This window comes from Giraffa tippelskirchi, chromosome 12 (genome assembly GCF_054371585.1).
Source record: "Giraffa tippelskirchi isolate mGirTip1 chromosome 12, T2T-mGirTip1v1.2.pri, whole genome shotgun sequence".
NCBI lineage: Eukaryota > Metazoa > Chordata > Mammalia > Artiodactyla > Giraffidae > Giraffa > Giraffa tippelskirchi.
The window spans coordinates 3156416-3172981 of NC_137286.1; the positions used below are offsets into that span (position 1 = coordinate 3156416).

The 16566-nt window shown below is 52.5% G+C and overlaps 1 protein-coding gene across 5 annotated transcripts; it reads right to left on the reverse strand.

The window, feature by feature from the left end:
- Positions 1 to 1035: 1035 nt before the first annotated feature.
- ZNF839 (zinc finger protein 839) lies at positions 1036 to 15153 on the reverse strand. 5 transcript variants are annotated; one of them, XM_081548742.1, is made up of 9 exons: positions 13244 to 14986; positions 12561 to 12838; positions 8708 to 9559; positions 7601 to 7792; positions 5942 to 6034; positions 5115 to 5264; positions 3297 to 3437; positions 3020 to 3149; positions 1036 to 2226 (listed from the first exon to the last, which is right to left on the reverse strand). In XM_081548742.1, exons 3-9 carry the CDS (start codon positions 9497 to 9499, stop codon positions 2027 to 2029), a joined length of 1698 nt encoding a protein of 565 aa, XP_081404868.1. In that variant the 5' UTR covers positions 9500 to 9559; positions 12561 to 12838; positions 13244 to 14986; the 3' UTR covers positions 1036 to 2026. The 5 variants fall into 5 exon arrangements, with proteins under 5 accessions (XP_081404868.1, XP_081404865.1, XP_081404867.1 ...); XM_081548739.1 differs by lacking the exon at positions 12561 to 12838 and having other exon boundaries at positions 14844 to 15153; XM_081548741.1 differs by lacking the exon at positions 12561 to 12838 and having other exon boundaries at positions 13521 to 15148.
- Positions 15154 to 16566: the final 1413 nt, after the last annotated feature.

Below are 16566 nucleotides of genomic sequence, written 5' to 3' on the forward strand. Positions count from 1 at the left end.
GTGCCTGCAGGGCCGGCATTCTCTAAAGCCAGCAGTCATCTGGAGTCAGGGGGTGACCTTCTCCTTGGAGAATGTTTCATCGAGTAGTTAACATGTTCTGTCTGTTGGGACACCTACCCAACAGACGAGTTCAAAGATACTGTTACGTGTACCCTGAATATTCATCGGAAGGACTGATGCTGAAGCTCCAATACTTTGGCCACCTGATGCGAAGAACTGACTCTTTAGAGAAGATTCTGATGCTGAGAAAGATGGAAGGCAGAAGGAGAAGGGGCCAACAGAGGATGAGATGGTTGGATGGCATCACCAAGTCAATGGACGGAGTCTGGGCAAGCTCCGGAGCTTGGTGATGGACAGGGAAGCCTGGCGTGCTGCAGTCGGTGGAGTCCAGAGTTGGACATGACTGAGCGACTGAACTGAACATTCGAGAAGGAACCTGCCCCTGCCCCAAGGCTGCACTGTTATTTCTCAGTGGCTCCCCCCTTGTCTCTCTATACCCTCCCTTCCCTGATTCAGTTCAGTTCAGTCCCTCAGTCCAACTTCCCTGATTAGCAACTGTTTGAACCTGCTCTTTGGAACTCAGAGGCTTCCCAGGTGGTGCAGTGGTGAAGAATCTGCCTGCCAATCCAGGAGACACAAGAGACACAGGTTTGATCCCTTGGTCGGGAAGATCCCCTGGAGGCCATGGCAACCCACTCCCCGAGAATAAAGCCCACTCCTCCACAGCACAGGGAGGGTGCAGCCCCCAGCCCCAGCCATCCAGGGTCCCTCCTGATGGTGTCAGCCAGTGCAGGGAAAGGACAGCTGTGCCCTTTTGATGTTCTCATCTGAGTGTGGACAAATGGCCCTCTCTTTCTCTCCCAATGATAGAGCCAAGGAAAACATTCCAAGAAGAGAGAGACCTTGCTTGATAAGTGGCTTTACAAGCAGGACATCGAGGGGCTGTGGCTCCTGTCCTGTGCCTCACTTTCCTTATCCATCAAGTGTCAGCACAAACAACATTCTTCCCTACTTCCCAATAAAATGCTGCCCAGATACCAAGCTTACATATTTATTTATTGAACCCAGAAGCAGCTTCTCGTGTGGACCAAGGCTGGTATAAAGCAGCACATCACCGAGGAGGAAGGGGACGTAGTTTTCTGGGACTGGGGGCAGGGGCGACAACTCAGAACCAGTGCAGCGGTGTCACCTGCAATAGCAGTCAGGAGCTCCCCGGGGGGAGATGTGTCAGGGGTTCACCACCAGGTAACGGATCTGCCATCGTTACAATAAGCAAGATGTAGAAAAAGGTAGACAGTGAGGTAGAAAGACATCATTCTTTATAAATAAAATGTTCATTTGTGTCAGTATTCACATTAGAAAAATACACATTCCTTGAAACGGACCTTCTCTGGGTAAAACCCACACAGATCTAGGGCCGCGTCTCCAGGCCTCCGGGGGGGCAGTTCTGGGGGGCCATCTGCAGGGCAGGCCCCCCGCGTCTGTCACTGTGACAATATCCCCCTCCCCAGACACTAGGGAACCCGGATGGAACAAGAGAAGCCCGTCGGAGTCTGAACAAACGTCTGCTCCTGTTCCTGAGACAAGAGCACGGGGCACCCGTTGCTAAGTTCAAAAGCCACGGCCTCCCTGATGGCAGCGCCACCTCCAGCTCCTGGTCTGTGTGCCTCTCCAGGGCAGCTGGTCCCAGCCCCCTGCGGCCTGCAGGGCCCCCTAAGGACTCAGCATCTGCCCTGGCTGGGCCGAGGCCCCGGCTTGGACTCGGTGCTGTGCGCAGTCGGCTGGCATGACGTTCACGCTTTCCTGGGCAGAGGGGCAGTGGCCTTCGGAGGCTGGACCTCGCTGGGGCTGGACTCAGGGCTGCTCGGGTGGGAGCCACATACCTCGCGGAAACTTCCTGCCTCTGAGTTTCCAGGCTGGAGACCGAGGTGCTGCAGAGAGCCGGGCTCCCCAGGCAGCCCCAGCATCCGGACGCTCTCCCCGGGGGATGCTGCCACCTGGTGCTGGGCCCGTGTCCTCGGTCCTCCTAAGGGACAGGGGAGCCCCGGCCCAGGGCACCCTGGCACAGGGCAGTGGGGTCTGCAGGCCCACTGTGCGCTGTCCAACCAGCCAGTGCTGCTGGCCGGCGGCCTGCCTGTGCTGTGCTGCTCTCCCGCTCGGGAGCCGGCATCACGGGGCTTTCCTCGGGGGGCGGAGAGGCGCCCCCATTCACTCCAGGGGCAAAACCTAAACGGTTCGGAAAAACAGCCAGTCAGTTGTGTACTGCTGTCGGTCACAAATCACTATCCAAACCAAGCTAGTCCAAAGGAACTTTCCTGCTCCCGAAACAAAAACATAAACCCTCCTTGTTACTTGGCAGCTTCCAGGAATGGGTGAAACTAAGAGGAAACTCAGACCTGTGAGGCGAGGGGAGCTGTGTTCCAAACGGGTGCCAGAGAGTCCTCATTGTTCTCAGTGAATAAACCTGCCCTCCTGTCTGAAAAATTAAGTCCTAAGTTCTGAAGTGGAAGAGGCCTCTTTATATTAGAGACCTAAGGATCAGGTAAGGTATCAGGCAGCTGTGGTAACATTTTGGCAAGTTACATAATCATTCTGAGTATGCCTGTGATACATTCCAGGTGTCTCACGGATCCGTTCTGGCTGGCACCAAAATAAAAGCTAGAACATGTCTTGTTTTCCAATGTTAACTCTCAGCCGGCACTTAGAGCCAAGCTTCACGAAAGCCAAGCCATGGACTCATGTATCTTGGGACCTGTCCCTGCTCTCAGGTCTCCCCAACTCCTTGGGGCCCTCCCAGGTGCAACCCACTCAGCACCACAAGGCAGCTCTTCATTCCAGTAAAGGACTCAAGAAAACCCCAAAGACCGAGACTCCTGGGGACTAAACACTGGGAGGATGGGGTAAAACTCTTGAGAAACCAGAGGGGTCTCTGAAACGCGGCCACAGGAGCACCACCCCCCGCCCCACCCCAAGCAGCAGGTCTCTGAGCCCAGGGCGCGCACAGCGAGGAGCGTCTTACCCGCACCGGCCGCTGGGGCACACGGGGCCAGCCTCCACAGGCCCCCGCCGTCAGCAGGACACTCCGCGGGGTCCTGGGGCACAGCGTCTCTCCTGGTCCTCTTCACTGAGGCCAGCCCGTCCTCTGCAATCTAGGGAGAGAAGACCCAACCAGCTAAGACTAGGAAGAAACAGGCCAATCGGCCCCTCTTCTTCCTGGAGAAGTGTTGTGAGTGGTCCAACCCCAACAATTCACCGCTGGCTGGACAGTGGCCTGGCGCCCCTCGGGCCACGCCCACCTCATTCTCCCTCTTCTGCGGACCCGCTTCCTCCAGCTCCTCTGGGGCCTCCTCCGGGCTGGGGCACTTGCAGGGAATGCAGTCTGCATGCACTTCTTTTTTCCTTAGGAATTCCTCTGTGATTCCTAAGGACTCGGCAACCTGAGAAGAAAGGGGCCCATAGAGATGCTTCACTCAAAACACAAGATTCAGAAGCATGTCCACACTTAAGAATAAAGGACTGAGTTTAAACCTACGGAGCCCCTTTGCACAGCGAGGTGCTGTGAAGACAACGGGAAGGATGAAGACTGTCGTCACAACTGCGTAATGTCAGTCTGACACCACGGTAACTTTCTTGCCCACTATTCCTCCTAGATGGCATCCACGCCTGCTCAACTGGCAGGTTAAAAACAGGTAGGTGGCCCCTGCCAACCAGGGCATCTATGTGAGGCTTAGCAAAAAATCCATTACATTAAAAAAATATGTTATTTAAGGAGATAAAACACAGGGCCTCCCTGGTGGCTCATGGGTAAAGAACTTGCCTGCTGATGCAGGAGACACAGGTTTGATCCCTGGTCCACGAAGACCCCACATGCCTCGGAGCAACTAAGCCCCGGCACCACAACTACTGAGCCTGTGCTCCAGAGCCTGAGGCCCACAGCTCCTGAAGCCTGAGCACTGGAGCCCATGCTCCACGCGGGAAGCCAGCGCTGTGAGCAGCCCACCTGCTCAGCACAACTAGAGAGAAGCCCCTGCAGCAAGCAACCAAGACACAGCGCAGCCAAAGACAACACAAGGGTTTATCAGTTTATACTGAATATGGAGTTTGTATAAAACTAATGTGGACAACCCAAAAAACCCATATGGTATGTTACAGTGTGGATCAAGACGTCTTGCTATAGAAGTAATGACTCTGTGAAACACGATCCTTTCTAGACAGGCAGCTCCATCATCAGTGTAATCAAATGTTAGGAGCAGTTAAAGTCAACATGGCCTAAGTGTCACTCGCTGTCATATGAGTAATTTTTTTTTTAATACACCTGACCCCACTTTGTTTACTTACTTAGTTGCTGTATTCACTGGTTTGTTGTACGTTTTCAGATTCTAAATGTATGTGAGATGATACGGCATTTGTCTTGCTCTCTCTGACTTCTCCCACTCAGCATAATACCCTCCAAGCCCACCCATGTTGTTAAAAGAGTATGGCAAAACCAGACTATTGAAAACCACAGCATGGCAAAAGCCAGAAAAGACGACTGATAATTCAGTGCCTCCGTCTGCCGAGGCGGGGGAGGGTGTGGGGACTTGGCAGCAGTCAGAGGTGCTCAGTGGGGTGAGGACCTGAGTCTCTGAGCTGGGCGCAGGGAGTCCCCCTGGATGACCTGCCCACAGGCACACACTCTGCCCAGCAGAAGGTTTTATCCAAAACAAGTAAAACCACGTCAGTTCTCAGCATATTTCTGTCAAGGACCCAAAATAGCTAAAGGCAGTGATACCGAAATGGGGACTCTTGAGCACAACCAGGAACAACGACTGCTGGTCCCTGTGTAATTCATCCCTTTGCAAAAACCCACATAATGAAGGAAAGATACCACCTATTCACTGTGATCAGCGGTGAGTGGGAGGATGGTGGCTGTTTCCATTTTTTTAGCTTATCTGCATTTCTGAGTTTTCTGAAAAAAGCATGTATCACTGTTATATTAAGAAAAAAAAAAACCTTGTGGAAGAAAGAGCTAAACAGAAGCTGACTAGGAAGATGTCACAACTAAAATAAACATCCTCCTTTACTGGACAGCATTCCCTTGGCTCTGGGCGAAACTTCCTGTGGGAGCTTATTACCTTCCTGTTGTTTACTTCCAGGGGCTCCTGAGAACAGGGTTCAGAACTACAGAGGTGATCTTGACACATTTTCTTAACCATTTTATGCAGCTCTTCAAACTCCTTGTATACAGCTGGGAAGAGAGGTTTTGCTAGATGACCTTTTCCAACCTCAGTGAAGATAAAGATGACAAAGGAAAAAAAAAAAAAAAGATGTTTAAACCCAAGGCAAAGATGTGGAAAATGCAGAGAGGAATGTTAAGGAGGGAAGGACATTCCTAAGCCCCAGCCGCTGTCAACAGACTCGGCCTTCACGCCCCAGCGAGAGCCCACGTGTGCCCAACACTGTGCTCAGTGGGGCAGCAGACGGCCTGGGAGAAGCGGCCCAGGAAACAAACCAGCCCTGCTGAGGGCCTCCGGAGAACGGTGGCAGGGGGAACAGGACAGACAGGCCCTGAGGACCAAACAGGCACGTTCTGGGCCCTGCAGCTGGGGGAGGGCCTGGTCTCCACTCCTGGGGATGCCTCCTGGAAGTGTGGGTGCAGGCAGCAAGGCTGCATCTCAGAGCGGGCTCCTCGGGGACTGGGCTACCCTGGAGGTGGCTGGCAGGGGCGTGGGTGCAAGAGGAAAGGTGACTGTGGCTCCTCCCACACACCGAGTCCACGCGGGCCTGCCTGACGGCCCTGTGTGGGGCACCCGGCGGGGCCAGCCAGCTCACTTCAGCCCTGTCTGGGGAAAGGAGATGATTCCCAAGGCCTGGCTCCTTCTAAGAAAATATTATAAAGGATGCCTTTCTAAATAACTTCAGATCATCCCCTCAGTCACTTAGAAACACTAAGAAGACCCACCTTCATCAGAAGAAATTCATACATGGTCACGACCTGAGCCAGCCGAGGCAAAGCCAACTCCACTAGATCGTCCTGGTCACACTGGTGAAGAAACTACCGAGAAAGCGTTTGACATCTTTGAAAGAATTTCCCACCAGCCAGCAAGTTGGTGCAACAAAAACCACAGAAAACAGCAAGTTCCCTAAAGTCTCAGTGACTAAGCAACTCTCAACTGGGAGCACTGTGCCTATTACATAGCTCACATGCTCACGCATAACAAAGTCCTGTGATCAACTCTGCGTTCAGAGGTTGCCCCCCATGGGAGCCCTGAGCGAGCAGTGGGTACCAGGCCCTGGATAAGGACACAGTCGTGGTGGGGAAATGGGTTTCTGCTCCCCAGGGCTCACCAACTGGTGCCAGAGCCGAAAACGCAAGCAAGTCCCGAGGCAGCCCGCAGCCAGGAGACCACACCAAGGTACAGGGACAGGCAGGAGGAGACCAGGACCTGGGGAGGGGCTGGGGGCGTGGATGATGCAGCAGGGTGCAGTCCTCAGACGGGACTGGAGTGAGTGACGGGGAAGAGGCGTCATGGGCACAGTGTCCCCCCACACCCTGGACGGGGCCCAATACCGGACACCCCCAGTTGTGTGTAAACCAGTGCCCATCTCTGGGGAGCTTCTCTTGTGCGTGATCAAGAGAGGCGCTCCTCAGAGGGTCCCTGATTCTCCAAAGGGCAGCGCGGCGCTGCGGGTCACGGCCACGCACTCCGGTCGCCTCACTGACCTCAGACCCAGGGCTGCGTCTGCCACCGCCCTGCGCGTGGGGTGACCTGGCGCCAGCGAGGAGCGTCTCTGAGGTTCCGGTTCCTCATCTAAGCGGAGCTACTGACACGCAGTGAACTGAGCGTGGCTGGAACCCAGCAGAAAGTTCTCCCAGGATGGAAGCCATTCACTCATTTCAAATGTTAATAAGCGAATCACAGGAGAAGCCACCTGACCTCCTACTCCTAAAGCTCACTCAGCCAGGACTTGGTAACAAGCCCATGGGGAGGAAAGTTAATTCACCTGGGTTTAAATTTCCCGCTGGGCCCTGCAGCCTCCTAGGCTTTCTAGGAAAGCCATTTCCCCTCTGAAAACCACTTTCCCCTCATGTGTAGTTTGGAGGCCCAGGACCCAGAAAGCCACTCTCTGGGGCCGGTTGTCTCACGTACTTATCTGTGATCTCCCTTTGCTATTTTAAGATGCAGGCAAATAAATACATCTTCACCAAAGACAACGTAAGTTTGAGGTCCCACTCTTCTAAGCCAATCCAACTAAATTCGGTAAACCTACTTTCAAGGGGCTAGAATGGAGATTCTAGAATTCAAAACCCGAAACACGATTTTATATCTTGAAACTTTTTACAAAAAAAAGAGAACCATTTCTGTTCTTTTCTAAACTGCTTTCATGCAAACCCAAGTTATAATTACTCTGTGAGTTAGAAAGGCAAGTAGCGGGTACACCCTAGGAATTATTTCTGGCAATGCTATCTTTGAATAGAGCACTCATCCCATTACACGTTAGGTGAACTGTTTTAGTCGGTCTGGGCATTTTACTTTGAAATTCAGAAGCCTAGGAGTGAGCCGCCACATACCATGCCAGAGACACGGGTTTCAAGAACGGGGCTCTAACAGCGACGCACCTCCTGGAGGCTGGCCCTGCTCCCCGCGGCCGCCTCGCTCCGCTCCAGGACGGCCGTGCTGGGCTCTGCGGGGACCACGGAGTAGCCGCTTCTTCTGGGTCCGGGATGTCTCTCTGATCCCAAAAGGGCTGAAAAACTTCCATTTTTTGGTTCAGACACCAGCGCTTCTTCAACGTCCACACGCTGACCATTCTAGATTGGGGTGCACACCCAAACCAAAATAAAATAATCCATGCTTTATACACCATAGTGAAAACCTTAGAGCAGAAAAAATATCGTCAAAGCAAGGAACTTGTAAATTATTCTTCTTGGCATAATCAAGACACATTAATGATCATCAATGCATCTTAAACAAAGGTTCCTTTTAAGGTACCAGATGAACACCAGCCTGCAAATCTGGGCTGACAAACCATAATCATGGAGTGGTGCCCAAAATGAAACGAGAAACTCTTCTGATGTCACTGGCATATTAAAAATTGACCTGAGTTTTGTTAATTCATAATTCACCCATGACTTTTAAGCTTTTTTTTTACTGGATACACTTCAAATACCATAAAAGTCATCCTTTGGAAATATACAGAGAGGTGGATTTCAGAAAATTAACCAGGCTGTTTAAGCTCAGAGTCCTAACTACTGGACTGCCAGGGAGACACCTCAACTGCTGTTTTTTAAATAACGGACTAGTGCACATGGCACACAAATGCTCACCACACACACACTGGGTTTCAGTAAATAAATGTGGACGTGGTAACGCAAATCCACGGTGACTGGATCTGCTTTGTGAGTTTCGAAAGGGGAAAGGTGGGGAGAGAAGCCGGCAGGCCGCGTGTTACTGCAGACGGTCCAGGAAGCAGCCTGTGGACCAGCGCCCCCACGCAAACCTTTCCCAAGGCCACGGTCATGTCAATGTCAGCAAGAGCACCTGCGATTAGTTTCCCTGACCAGCCCTGAAGGACCGGCGCCTGTGATCCAAGGCACTCAGTGAGCCAGGCTGCCCAAATAGGAGACACACTTCTCCATGACCACCTGGCAGCAGTGCAGACACATAACGTAAAGTCAAGGACGACATGCAGGAACGCGGACACAACTACCCGACAGAAAGGTTACCTGCAGGCCAGGCCGTGCTGACGCAGCCGTGTCGTCAACCGGCGGAGCTGGCGTGGGCGGCCCCAGGGATGCCAAGCTGCTGGTCTTGCCCTCCGTGCAGCCCGCGATCACGCTCCCATTGGCTTTCTCAGACGGCAAGGTCTCAGGCTCCAGGTGGCCGTGGCCTGGGTTAAGTTTAAAGTGCCGGGCCAGTCCCCCCTTTCCTATGTATGACTTTTCACACGCCTGACACTTGAAAGTTTTGGGCCTCAGGGAGCAGCTTGCTAAGTCGAAGAGCGTCTGCTTTCCCCTCTGGTCTTCGTCTTCTTCCACACTCAGCTCAGCGTAGTCGTCGGAGTCGGATGGGTGACCGTCGGCCAAATCCTCTGTCTTGATGAACTTATAATCTTTAGCTTTATACTTGGGAGGTCGAGATATCCGTCCAGAACGTGTTTTCACTTTTAAAGACTTTTTTAGTTTCTCAGCATGTTTTGTTTGTGAGCTGGAAATAAATACATTTGCTGAACTGGATGAAACAGATGTGGTTGCTGGCAGGTCAGAGGCTGATGGAAGGACTGCCATGGCGCTCTGTCCACTCAGAGCCTCGGGGGCCAAGACTGTCTTCACAGGGACTGACCGGAGGGCGGGCAGTGGCCTCTGGATGAACACGTGACCAGGAGGCGGGGGTGGCTGACTCAGGACACGTGGTGGTGCCCCCAGCAGCTGAGAGCTGAGCCCCAGCACGCTGCAGTGCCCGCGGGGCTGCTGGCCCGGCCTGCCCGGCTTGGGCTGTATGGTGGCCAGCGCAGGCATCGGCTTTTCCTGACCTTTCGTCTCTCCAGATCTTACCTTGATGCAAATGGCTTCCAATTGCTTAAACACAGAGAAAGAAAAGAAGCACTGTGCTTATCAACATTTGAGCAATTTTGTTTCCATCTTAAATCCACTGCTGAAATTTTTTTTCTAACTTACACATCTTACATATAAAAAACTCTATATCTTTTGTTTACACTGATGTTTCTCAAGCTTTCTGCCAAGTCCATAGTCATCTATTTTACGTCACGTCTCTCGTACTTGCATATGTAAGAAGCATTTGCTTATATACACAAAATAAAAAGTTCAAGTAACTCACCATTCCTACATAAATGCCTTCTGATAGCACTGAGTTGGCCAAAAAGTTCATTCAGGTTTTTCTGCACAATCTTATGGAAAAAACCAAATCAACTTTTTAGCTAACCCAGTATCTACTACATCACTTTTTAAAAAAAAATCCACTCAGTTGATCTCATGAACCATTAAAAAATCCCCTTCTTTATAGTTTGACTACCTGTGTACTTGGAGTTCTTAGTACTCTAAATTGGACTCAGTTCAATAGGTGGCCTTATTTTTTAAAGTTTTCAGTGAAATTCTGAACTCAAAAAAGCCATAAAGAACTATGCAACTCAGGTCCCTACCACCTACGTTGTAACATGCAACATGACTACACTGGGAAGTCCTCTTTCCCCCCAGCTTGCAAGCCTCGTTTTCACCCTATCCCAAATGTGCTGTTTGTCATTTGCATGCATTCTTTATATCACACTTGTGGTTAGTCGCTCAGTCATGTCCAAGTCTTAGCGACCCCATGGACTGCAGCCCACCAGGCTCCTCTGTCCCCGGGGATTCTCCAGGCAAAAATACTGGAGTGGGTTGCCATGCCCTCCTCCAGGGGATCTTCCCAACCCAGGGATTGACCCCAGCTCTCCCGCACTGCAGGTGGGTTCTTTACCAGCTGAGCTGCCAGGGAAGCCCATATTACACTTGTAGGCATCCCTGAAAATAAGCAGTTCTGTTTTGATGTGTTTTCAAACGTTATATAAGCGAATGTCATCTCTGGTATCCTGGTGGGCTTTTTCCCTATCTTGTTCGTGAAATTCATCCATAGGGAGGTGCACAGCCCTCGGGTGCCCATTGCTCTGTAGCATGAGGCAACAGGTGGCCTCCCGCCCTGTGCTCTGGTCCGCTCTGTGCCATCACGGATCGCAGATGTGTGTGTACACGTGTAAATTTCTCCAGGGCACACACCTAGGAGATGGACTGCATTTCTTCACCAGCTTTTTTTTTTTTTAACATCTAACAAAATTTTATTTTATTTTATCCTTTTGGCCCCATGGCTTGTGGGATCTTAGTTTCCCAACCAGGGATAGAATCTGAGCCCTTGGCAGTAAAAGAGCAGATGGATGGCCAGGGAAGTCTCTAAAAAAGTTCTAAATGCACATGCTTTTTGATCCAGCAATCTTGCTTCTTGGATCCCAGGAGAAATACTGGCACTGTCACAAAGACATGCATCTTCGAGGTTGAAGGCCTCACTGTCTGTAACAGAAAGCACCCACCAAAGAGGAGGGCTGCTGCCAACTAGGTGCCACAAGGACTTTTTCAAAAAGAATACGTATTGATTTGGCCGTGCTAAGTTTTAGTTTCGACACTCGGTCTCTTCGGTCTTCACTCTGGCACAGGGGATCTTTAGTGTAGTGTGCAAACTCTAGGTTGTGACATGCAAGATCTAGTCCCCTGACCAGGGATCGAACCGGGCCTCCTGCCTTGGGAGTGTGGAGTCTTAGCCACCAGACTACCAGGGAAGTCCCCACCAAGTTACTGAGCAGTGACCTTGTGCCTGATACAACGTTGTAGGTGTTCGGGAGACAGTGGTCATGGTCTCAGAGGAGAGGGGGAAGCAAAACTAGGTTCCTGCCCTCACTGAGCAGAAACAAAGAGCATCTTTCTTCAGGGAGAAAAGACAGATAAACCTCATCACCCAGAGCCGGCTTTCTCAACTCGCCAGAGCTGACACCTTGGACCAGTAAGTCTGTCACGACAGCTGAGCTGGGCAGTGCTCAGCAGAAGCCAGCAGCACTCCCCAAGCTGTCACAATGAAAAATGTCTCCAGGGACTTCCCTGGTGGTCCAGTAGTTAAGAATCTGCCTTCCACTGCAGGGGATGTGGGTTCCACCCTGGTTGGGGAACTAAGATGCCACGTGTCTCTGGGCAACTAAGCCGGTGCACCGCACTCCAGAGCCTGTGCTCCACAATGAAGACCTCGTGTGCCACAACTAAGTCCCAATGCAGCTAAACAGATTAAAACCAAAACATCCCAGACATTGCCAAGTGCCCTCTGTGGGGAAAAACTGCCCCCATTGAGAACCACCAATCTGGGGCCACTAACAGGCCCTCTGGGAGAAGGCAACGGCACCCTACTCCAGTACTCCTGCCTGGAGAACCCCATGGACGGAGGAGCCTGGTGGGCTGCCGTCTATGGGGTCGCACAGAGTCGGACACGACTGAAGCGACTTAGCAGCAGCAGCAACAGGCCTTCTTTGGGCTCAACCCTCTACCAAGTAGAGGGTCAATAAAAATGTAACACAGGAGAAAATGAAAACCCACACTGAAATCAAGTTGGAGGTTGGAGTACATCTGTCTGCACATTATATACTTACTACAAACAGCAGAAACAATTCAATATATTGGTTTTTGAGGAGGTGTGCAGAGCTGGCCCTGAGCCACTATGAATCAAATGACAACTAGCTTTACTTTGCATATCTTTTAAGAATCACATTTGTTTCATTTTACTACCAATCACGTAGAATGTTTCTCTAAGCTCTTGGGGTAGTGTCAGATAATGCCATTAAAGACAGACACACACACACCCACACACACACACAGCAAATCCTATTGTTTTTGAATTACCACAGAGGCAAAGCTGGTCTGATATTTTAATCTGCTATGCAGACTAGTTTACCAAGTGTGTATTCTACTTGATACTTGTTATATGTCTATTTCATTCAACAAACTTTTCCTAAGTATCGTTGGGGGCGATAAACAAGTCAGGTCCCAGCCTCACCCGTGGGGAGGCAGGGTTTCCCCTGCCATGCCTGTCACCTGCAGGCCTGCTGACTCGGGTCTGTACTTTGCCTCAACGTCTGTACTTTCAAAAGCTCCACTGGTAAGTCTGAAGGCAGAGTAGGTTAACCGTGGAATGCTGATAGGAAAACACCACCACCATGGTGCAACAGGTGCAGTAAGAGAAGCAGGGAGCAGCTCAGGGCTGGCAGGCTTCCCGGAAGAGGTGACCTCCGCAGGGGGCCTTGTAGGATGAGTAGAATTTTTGGAACAGATATTCTAGGTGTAAGGAAAGACATGTGTGAATGCATGGATGCATGAAAAGGGGCATTTCCTGTGGAGGAAACTGGAAGTGTCTCTGTGGGGCAAGAACAAGGATGGGAGGGGTAGGAGCTGACCTGAGGGAGTGTGTTCACTCAGGCTGTACCTTCTAGTCCACACCACCCCCCACAGAGACCCTCCCCTGCCTGCGTTCTCCAGTCACACCCTGGTCCCCGCGCCCCCCCCACCTCTCCTCTTCTGCATTTTCAACTCGGACCCACCCTCCCAGGTCTACTTCAGACCACCTCTTCTCATCCCCTTAGCCAGAAACAACCTCGCCCTTTCTCTCAGTGCATTTGCCTCTCTGTCCTATTTATTTTGTATCTCTAGCTTTCTGACCTTGACCCAAGTTATCTGACTCACCTCCTTGGTCACATCCTAACCGCCATCTCATGTGTCTTTGTGTCACAGCCAGGGAGCAAAGAGTATTACCAGAATTGACTGCAAAAACCACAGTATCACGAATGCACCAAGGATTTATATCACCCCAATGAGACGAGCTACAGAACATAATCATGCTATCTAACTCCAATTAAGTTTGCTTTCATTTTTTGGAATACATCATTTTTAGACTCTTTCCTAAGTTATCTAACCCAAAAAGCCATACCCACATTCAACAGGCCCTGGAGTGCAGCCACACCTGGGGGAAATCACTCAGCCTCTCTCAGCTCATTGCTCATCTGTAAAATGCTGATCAAAACACTTTTGTGTGGCTGCTGAGACCCAAGCAGTCCAGCACGGTGCTGGATACAGAGAGGAGACGGACAGACTCAGCCACCGGAACCCTTCTAACTCCACAGATCTGCTGTGCAGGACTTCAGTGGGAGGCATTTATCTCTTCAGCACAATAGGAGACAAACCTCCTACAAATAAGGAAGCCAAAGTCCAAAGAGGTTGAATTACCCAAGGTCACGCTTCTAACAAGTTTGGTGTTTGGGCAGTCATACTCATCTCCCCAAATTTTAGTGAGACAACTCTCCAGTCTTGATTACCAACTGGGTACGACTCTTAACTGGCTAAATCCCTCAGTCAGAAACAAAAGCATAAATTTAGTGAAGCCTGCTGATTCTATTCTCTATTTCTTCTAGAGGCAGGATCTCTTTGGCACTTTTGGAGTGAGAAGGATGGTGACATTTACAAGCCCAGTGCTGAAAGGGGATGTGACTTTACAGGTGACATGAACGACCTCAGGCTCAGATGCTACTCTGGACGCTCGGGGATGGGAAGACCCATGTTCGAGTTCCAGCTTCCTTAGCGGCTAAGAGCTGTGTGACCCGAAAATCAGGCCACTGAGAAAGGACGCTGGCTAGCACACAGAGTGCTTTCACGGGTTTCATGCATTAAGCGAATGTCAGGCACCTGCCGGGCCGTCTGTAACAGGGGTTGCAAACGAAGACGCCACCACTGCGAGCGGCAGGTGCTGCATCAAGTTACTAGAATGTAACTTCGTTCTGCCCCGAGCCTCGGCCGGGCCACTCGCAGCACCTTACACCTGAAAGACTCTCTGCGTTGGTTCCTTTTAATCCATTCAGGTCTCCGCTCCAGTGTCAGGCCTGGGGACCCCTCACTCTGGAGCAGCCCCCAGGTCCGGCCGCTCTTCATGGACTGGGCTCAAACGCCGCACCTGCCGCAGCACCTGGACACCGTGAGCGCTCAACGAAATCGGGACGAAACGCCCTCAAGAGGAGCCAGGCGGCGTGGAGGAGCCCCGGGCAGGGGCCCGGGGTGGACAAAGGCTCCGGGAGCCCGGCGGGGTGGAGGAGCTGACGGTTCCGGCGGGCTGACAGGGGCGGGGGGCCTGCCGTCCCCAGCGAGCCGACTATGGAGACGCTCTGAATTTTAACGGCCGGTTTCTCGGGCGGGGCGGCTCTAAGGCCTAAGCGGGGAAGCCTTCCTTCCCCGCGCGAGGCCTCTCGGCCCCCTCCGGGCCTCAGTTTCCCCACGGCCTCTCCGGGCGCCTCACCTGCGGCGGCAGCAGGCGCGGAGGGCGCGGAGGCTCGGCGCCGGGGCCCCGCTGCAGGGCGGCCTGCTGGGCCGCGTCCCGCAGCCGCCGCGCCGCGTCCAGCACGCAGGGCGGCGGCGGCGGCGGCTGCGCTTTCGTCACCTGCTCCAGGACCCGCCGCAGCTGCTCGGGGCCCAGCGGGGCCACGCGCGCGGCGCTCCCGCGCTGGGTAAAGGGAGCCCGGCCGCCACTGCAGCCGTCCTCACTGCCATCCTCAGCTTCCGGCTCCGCGTCCGCCATGACAGCTGACGCGGGGACTCGAACCCAGGTCGCCGAGCGCCGGCGACTCAGATGTGCGTCACCTGGGAAAGGAGGCAGCTACGAGTGCCCCGCAGGCCAAGACACCTCGGAAGGCGACCGCACCTGACAGAGCCGATCGGTGGGCGTGGCCTGGGCTGACCCCGCCCTCTCGCCCCTTCTACTCCCAGGAGGCTACCCGGCCACACTGCCTCATTGTCAGGCCATATTTGTCTTCCACCTATCGCCTCCTGCAAGAGGTGTCCAACGAAAAGGCTTCGAGGTTCCAGAGCTCCTGGCCTAACATCATATTGTCCAAGCGCTCTCAGCGTCACCTGAAGACCCTGTCTGGACCTGCGAAGGCATGGGTCAGCGGTGGCCTGCTGCAGGGGCAGGGGCTCTGGGTGCAGCAGGCCTGGGTGTGGCATAAGCCCTCTTGGAGGAGGTTGCGGTTAACCCCACCATTGAGTCACGGAGCAGACGACCCACAAACTGCAGAACAACTATACCAAATAAACTCTCGCACTGTTAAGAAAGTTTTAGGACCTACAACAGATTTCCCAACCTGGGATCTGGCAAAGGGACTGAGAACCCCCAGGGGAATTTGACTTTGGAGGGCAGTGAGATTTGGTTACAGAGCTTGCACAGGACTGGGGAAACAGACGCTTGGAGGACACAAACAAAGTGTTCTGCACCCCAGGACCCAGGAGAAGGGAGCAGTGACCCCACAAGAGACTGACTCAGACTTTCCTGTGAGTGTCCAGGAGTCTCCAGCAGAGGCGCGGGTCAGCAGTGGCCTGCTGCAGGGTCGGGCACACTCAGTGCAGCTGTGCGCGCAGGAGACCTTTTGAAGGGGGTTGCCATTATCTTCGTCATGGCTTCCCTCCTAGCTCAATTGGTAAAGAGTTTGCCTGCAATGCAGGAGACCTGGGTTCGCTCCCTGGGTCGAAGATCCCCTGGAGAAGGAAATGGCAACCCACTCCAGTATTCTTGCCTGGAGAATCCCGTGGACAGAGGAGCTTTGCGGGCTACAGTCCATGGGGTCGCAAGAGTCAGACGTGACTTAGCTACTAAACCACCACCATTATCTTCATTACCTCCCATACTGTGGTCTCAGTCAAACAACAGGAAGGGAACACAGCCCCGCCCATCAACAGAAAATTGGATTGAAGATTTACTGAGCATGGGTCTGCCAATCAGAATAAGACCCAGTTTCCCCCACCATCAGTCTCTCCCATCAGGAAGCTTCCATAAGCCTCTTATCCTTATCCCTCAGAGGGCAGATAGAATGAAAACCACAATCACAGAAAACTAATCAAACTGATCACATGGACCACAGCCTTGTCTAACTCAATGAAACTATGAGCCATGCCTTACAGGGCCACCCAAGATGGACGGGTCATGGTGGAGAGTTCAACAAAATGTGGTCCACTGGAGAAGGCAATGG

Excerpts from the sequence above, each read along its gene's own strand:
- ZNF839 (XM_081548739.1), bottom strand. The coding sequence starts at position 15,122 with ATGGCGGACGCGGAGCCGGAAGCTGAGGATGGCAGTGAGGACGGCTGC. Across the intron at positions 7,793-8,707 it reads CAGCACGGCCTGGCCTGCAG|AATGGTCAGCGTGTGGACGT; the intron begins GTAACCTTTCTG and ends ACCCCAATCTAG. Across the intron at positions 2,227-3,019 it reads TGCCCCAGCGGCCGGTGCGG|GTTTTGCCCCTGGAGTGAAT; the intron begins GTAAGACGCTCC and ends CGAACCGTTTAG.